A 6,539-nucleotide genomic window follows, 5' to 3' on the forward strand; every position below is an offset into this window, starting at 1 on the left:
AGAGAGCCCAATAATATCATGAATGGTAGAAATAGACTTAAGAAAAAAAGGACCCAGTGTATTAAAACACAATTTCCCTTTGTTAAAAATCAATAAAAACCAGAACTTTTTTAATTTAGTTTTTTACTTCTACCACAAAGACAACAACATCATCTGAAATAATCATGACCAGAGCTACTGAGTCCTTGGAATAGATTGTAAGAATGTTTTTTTACACATTAAAACACAAATAGTTTAATACATTATGATTTTTCACTCTCTGAAGATGCCAGTTGTGCTCAGTTACAGACTCAACCACCTTCATGTTGCTCACTGCAGATTTCTTAGTGACCTCTGAGCTGAGGAGAAGAAGCTTCAATAATTATTCAGCTATTAGCACAAAACAACACACACACACACACACACACACACACACACACACACACACACACACACACAGTCCTTCTCCTCCACCCACCTCCCCCACCTTCTTAACGTCATCTCTCGCTCATCCTGCTTTCTCTCTCTGACTGTGATTAATCCTCATTGTCTCCTCAAGGTTATGGGCACACACACACACACACACACACACACACACACACACACACACACACACACACACACACACACACACACACACACTGATACATGCTTACTGTATGTGTCACTATGACAACCACTGCACCCACACCCTGTCGCCTCAAAGCCAACAAAGCCAATAACTTTGAAAGCCTAGAAGCATTTTCTGTGTGTGTGTGTGTGTGTGTGTGTGTGTGTGTGTGTGTGTGTGTGTGTGTGTGTGTGTGTGTGTGTGTGTGTGTGTGTGTGTGTGTGTGTGTGTGTGTGTTTGCGCAGGGCTTTCTATGGTTGTGTGGACATATATCGGTTTGAAACCATCGTTGTTCACAGGGTTGTTTGACGGTTAACACATTTTTGCATCGCGGTTAGAACCAGGTGGAGGTTAGCGTTTGGGTAAGGGGCTATGAATTGTATTATGTCAATGAGAATCCCCATAACTGACCTTAGACAAGTGTGTGTGTGGGCGTGAGTTTGTGTCTGTGCAGGCATGTGTGAGAGAGACAGGAGCAACAACAAACAAGATGAACTAATAAATCACTCTATTCTCCCAGTGTTAGTGTGCGTACAAAACAATTTTCATCTGAATAACCCGACTGGTACAAACATCAACACCACAGGCTGGTTCTGAGAGAGGACGTGGCACTGGACATTCAGTGTTTGACTGATGAGGTAATATGGGCAAGAATGCAGGTAATTGCTGTGGAGGATTGGGCCTCTGGGTCCTTGTGGGCTGGCGGGGGGATGAAAACACACAGGCGCTGAAGGTGAGCCTGTTGTTTGTCCTCGTATCGACATGCATCCTACAATCTCTTAATGTTTGCTTACAGGAAATGCAAGTGGAGGAGCTGTCCGCGGTCAGACAGGTGTTACAGGCTGACCTCGAGACGTCCATCCGCCGCATCGTGGACCTGCAGGCTGCTCTGGAGGAAGTGGAGTCGAGCGATGAGAGCGACACTGAAAGGTATTTGACTGCAGCGAGGCTTCTGTCCTCTGCCTCAATGAACATGTCTTTATGTCTTAACTCTATATTTACTCAACTGTACAAATTTAAGGTGTTTTTTATTTCTTTCTATTCCACCACCTTCATCTAGCAGCTTTGTGTCTTGTTACTTTCCAAATTCATATTTTAATATATAACCTATAAGGGGCTTATACAATATGTTGCTTTATTATAGATTACGCAACAGTGCAATACATACAAGTAGACCTCAGCCAATTAGTCGACTGACAGAAACTTAATCAACTAACTTAAAAAGTAATTTTACATGTAATATTTCAAACTTTTTAAATATAAGAATTTTCTGCCAACTTTTTAAATCTTTTAATAATATACGTTTTGAGGGATTGATGTCTGGTTGTAAAGGTTTCACTTTGGGTCTCACTATTTTCTTGTGCAGTCTGATTATTGAGAAAATAATCAGCGGATTAATCCATAATGAAAACAATCTGCAGTTGCAGCCATAAAGTACTTGTAGAGAATCAACTTACTACTACTAACTACAACAGTAAAATGCTTCTTATACATGTATGTGTGTGTGTGTGTGTGTGTGTGCGTGTGTGTGTGCGTGCGTGCGTGCGTGCGTGCGTGCGTGCGTGCGTGCGTGCGTGCGTGCGTGCGTGCGTGTGTGTGTGTGTGTGAAACAGACAAATACATAGTAATACACTCACGCTTAAAGCACTCTAAGTACATTTTCTTCTTTATATTTGCATGGTTTTACTCAAAATGTCCAATGCTTCCTCTTACTTTTAATTGAGTAGTTAAGTTTCAGTTCTTTTAATTCAAGGATCTGAGTTCTTCCATCTTTGAAACTAAACCTTTCACCGCTCTGCCCTTTACTCCAGCACTCAAACTGCTGTGGAGTCCCTCACTCGAACGAAAGAACTGTAAGAACCTCGTGCATGTGTGCACAGCTCTGTGGTGTGTGTGTCTTTGTGTGTGTTTACCTTTCTGACTTTACACTATGTTACTGCACAGGTGTGTGAACATCGCATCAGACCTTGAAGTGTCATCATTAAACATTTCACTGGAATAACACTGAATTAAATATGAAAGAGAAGTTGACATGTTAATGGATAGTTTTATGCATTATTTTTAGTGTTTCCCATCATTAGTAATGACATCGTACTCACTCAAAGTAATTGCTGAGATCTGGATACACAGTGACATCTCTAAAAAGGTTTATGGATCAAGGAGATCATCAGATTATCTGGTTGAGAGTTTACCCAGATTACATTCAATAAACCACTCTGTTGGTTTACAAGGTTCACAGGTTATGTTGGTTTGTGTCATCAGAGTTCAAGTAATCACTAGTTACTTAATAGTCAATATCCCGGTCACGATTACAACCGGGTGACCGAATTTCCATCTGACATGTACGTGTTGAAAATCTTAAAAAATCGAATCCACCGGAACTGTGTTCAAAGTAGTCACACAGTTAATCCGACAAGGTGATCATGAGAATGGGAATCCTTCTTGTCTCTACCGTCAATCCCATATCATGTGAATGTGGCATTAGTGCACACAGCTAAAGGTTGACTACTGCAGGTCAAGGACCCGATCTGTGAAGGACGGTTGCAGCGTGCAGTTTGCCTTCAGTTTTCCCTCCAAATAAAACAAACAACCTGTGTGATCCTCTGACCGTTCATGTCTGTCGGACTCTTACCTGATCTCATCACACACAGATATCAGTGATTATCATGGTGAATAAAAGTTCATAAAAGTGGTTGTGAATAAAAGCACAAATGAAAATGGCTGCCTGCATGGCTACAAACGGTCCATCGACCACTGCTGGCTTTTAAAAAAAGCAAAAGTTTTAGACAATAATAAGACATCTTTAATTCTAATCCTCATCATTTCCGTTTTCCTGTTATGCCATTAGCTCTTGAACACACCAATAAGAACCAGTTGGCAAACATGCAACTGATCCAAATGGCATTAACCTGCTGTTTGATGTAAATAACACTGTGCCGCTCAGTGATGGATTGTCTATATATTGGCTGATATAATACTCAAACCAGAGTGGAATGGAACCTGAAAGTAGCATTAACCATTGCAGCTGAAGTTTGTGGATTTTCCTTCTTCTGCAGTGACTCAGTGTCCAGTGTTGGTTCTATCGGGACGGAGGATGTTGGTGAGGGGATTCGTGGCTGGTTAGGAGTTCCAAGAGGAGCATCCCGTGGTGCTGGCTCTCCCTACAGCAGCCGCCACTCTGTTGCTGACACCATGAGCACCTACAGCTTTCGGTGGGCCCGATATCCAGTGTCCACATTCACATGTTCACATGTTTAAAGAGCTGCCATGATTATAAGCTGGTTAAAACAGAACTAATCAATAGCTCTTTTGATGATTGATAAATTGTTGCAGGTGAAAATGGCAAACATTGTGTGGTTCCAGCCTGTAAAATGTGGCGACTTGCTTTTTGTCATATAGGACAGTAAATTAAATATATATTGTGGTTGTGGATTGTGAAAAAAGCTACTTGAAGAGTCTCAATTTTTTGGACATTTCATAGACTTAACGACTTAAGCAAATAACGTTAAGTAATGAAAATAATTGTTAGCTGCATTCCTAAAAGTAGTCATAGGAGCCGCAACCATTGACTTAAGTTTGAAGTGTCTATTTTATTCCTCTAAAGTTCATGCGTGGATCCCGAAGACGAAGGCTCTGAGGCTGGAGGAGCTGGTACCAAAAGTCTCGGCCGAGCCCCTTCCTCCTCCGCCCTGTCGGAACTGCTGGATGGGCTTCGAAAGCGCAGAGCGGGCGGTGATGCAGGAGACAGAACAGGCAGTGCCATCTCCCTGCCGATTTATCAAACAACCGGAGCCTCGACTCTAAGACGTAGAGCTTCAGCCCTCTCTCTTGCTCCCGATGACCTCCAGGAGCCCAGACCTGGACACAGCATCCTCAAACCACCTTCCCCACTCCTGCAACGCGCTGCCAGTTCTCGCTCCATCACTGACTCTCAGGCATCTGTCGGCGCTTCTACAGCTGGAGCCAAGCTCTCTCGCTTCAACTCAAGCGATTCCCTCACTTCCGTCCCCTCACTGCCTCACCTCTCCTCTTTGTCTTCCTCCCACGCCGCTCGCCATCTCCCCCCCTCCTTGTCTATCCCTGAGGAGGACCCAGACGACTCCCTTCGCTCTGTGACGACTCCCATCCTGCGCTCCCCGCAGCCACTAAGGCGGTGCATGCTGGGGAGTCTCGTCACAGAGGACGGAGGTGAGGCCTCTCTGGGGTCGGAACCCATGGTCTTCCAAAACCGTCGTCTGACGGGTGACGATGCAGCATCCGACATCCTGCCTGCCATTCGGAGAGCTCAGTCAACCAGCAGCCTGGCGAGCTCCGTTAGAGGAGGTAGGAGGGCGCTGAGTGTCCACTTCGGAGAGCTGCCTCCTTCAACCCGCAGCAGGAAAAGCTCTGAAACGGATTCATCCAGCTCAGGCGGAAGTTCCCAGGGTGGGGGACCAAGACACAGGTTTGAAAGACCGCACGGAGAAAGACTGGAGGCAGAGGGCAGCGAGGGGGGCGACGTGGCCTCTGTCATGAAGAGATACCTAAAGAAGGAGATTGACTGAAGCAGAACAGCTGAGGTCTCAGGTGTGTAGACACAATACATAAAGTTACTGAACTTGAAAGCATCTCAAGCCAAACATGATTATAAAATCCAAATTACAGACTTTGTTTGGTTCAAGAAGTGTTTCCTGAAAGCATCACAACATAAGACGCTCTGTATGCTTTTACTTACTTTACTGGCTTCATGATCCATCACTTTGGTTCAGATCTGAGCAGTTATTTGATGGATTGCTTTGAGATTTGATTCAGACATTTGTGGTAAATATATCTTATTACTTAAAGTCGAAAACTGACATTCTGGAGCTCATATCATCGTGACCATGCACCCAATCTTTAGCACTGATTTGTAAAAGAAATTTATAATTTTATGCTCCGGTAGAAAAAAAGATCCGAGATAAAATATTATCAGAAAACAGATGCAGCTGAAGCCTCTGAGAAAAGCTACAGGAAGCTGTCATTATTTCTTGGTACAGCTCTGAGTGTCTGAAAGCATTGACGTTGGTTTATCCAAATGAGAACAGGTGCCGAGAGTAGGTGTAGCATGATTCATAAATATCTGAGGTACATCTGGGGTATTTTTAGTCCCAGTTCAAATTTCAGTGGAGGCATTCTGTAAATACAGGCCCAGACCTGCATATGTGGCTGCATATACAAATACTGTAAAACCCCCATCTCACACGTCCTCTTTCCTGTTCTAACCATCAGCCTCCTTGTGTGTCCACATCCAGCTGTGAGCTTCACAGAAAGAAAACCGAAGACTGCAGGAGCTGCTGCAATCAAGGCTGAACGAAATGCTCCATGAGTCGACAAGGATGTTTCTTTTGACTCTGTAAATGAACTGAAAATGCATTTGTTCAATCCACATGCACTCAATCAACTGTATTTTCAGATAGTGTTTGTATGTGAATAAAAAAAAACATGAAGAGAAGGTTTTGTGTATTCTTCCGGCTCTAAAAAGTGCAGCCCAGAGATGCACTGTATGAATGTGTGTGTGAATGGCTGAATGGCAATAAACTGTACTGTAAAGCGCTTTGAGTGCTCATCAAGACAAAAGCTCTATATAAATACAGACCATTTACCATTTACCCTTGTCATCCTTTTACAGATACTCTTGATATTTTTAGCCTCGCTACCACCATCCATGATTTCACTAATGGCAAATGACTTTGATTGCCATGTTATTTTCTAGAAACACGCATCATGCCCAGAAGATCAATCCTAATGACTTTGATGCCCCCATCAACTTTTCCTCTAGCACCACCAGGAGGTCAAAGCTCACAGCATTTACAACATTTTTGTATAGACATTAAAGGGATAGTTCAGCCAAACATTTTAATTCCCTCATGTGCTCACCACTATGCTGATGGAGGGGTGGGTGAAGTGTTTGAGTCCACAAAACACATCGTGG

General features: G+C 43.4%; 1 protein-coding gene across 3 annotated transcripts in view; it reads left to right on the forward strand.

Moving 5' to 3' along the window:
- LOC117771873 (unconventional myosin-XVIIIb-like) overlaps window positions 1-6,053 on the forward strand; it is a 45,081-nt gene extending 39,028 nt beyond the window's left edge. For 2 of the 3 annotated variants that reach the window (XM_034602712.1, XM_034602710.1), the window contains exons 40-44: window positions 1,386-1,519; window positions 2,401-2,442; window positions 3,646-3,801; window positions 4,194-5,155; window positions 5,837-6,053. In XM_034602712.1, the coding sequence (XP_034458603.1) occupies window positions 1,386-1,519; window positions 2,401-2,442; window positions 3,646-3,801; window positions 4,194-5,133 (1,272 nt within the window). In that variant the 3' untranslated portion in view covers window positions 5,134-5,155; window positions 5,837-6,053. The remainder of the gene's footprint in view (window positions 1-1,385; window positions 1,520-2,400; window positions 2,443-3,645; window positions 3,802-4,193; window positions 5,156-5,836) is intronic. The other variant, XM_034602711.1, reaches the window with a different exon arrangement.
- The last annotated feature ends 486 nt before the right edge of the window (window positions 6,054-6,539 follow it).

The sequence above is a fragment of the Hippoglossus hippoglossus genome, chromosome 12 (genome assembly GCF_009819705.1).
Source record: "Hippoglossus hippoglossus isolate fHipHip1 chromosome 12, fHipHip1.pri, whole genome shotgun sequence".
In the NCBI taxonomy this organism is placed as follows: domain Eukaryota; kingdom Metazoa; phylum Chordata; class Actinopteri; order Pleuronectiformes; family Pleuronectidae; genus Hippoglossus; species Hippoglossus hippoglossus.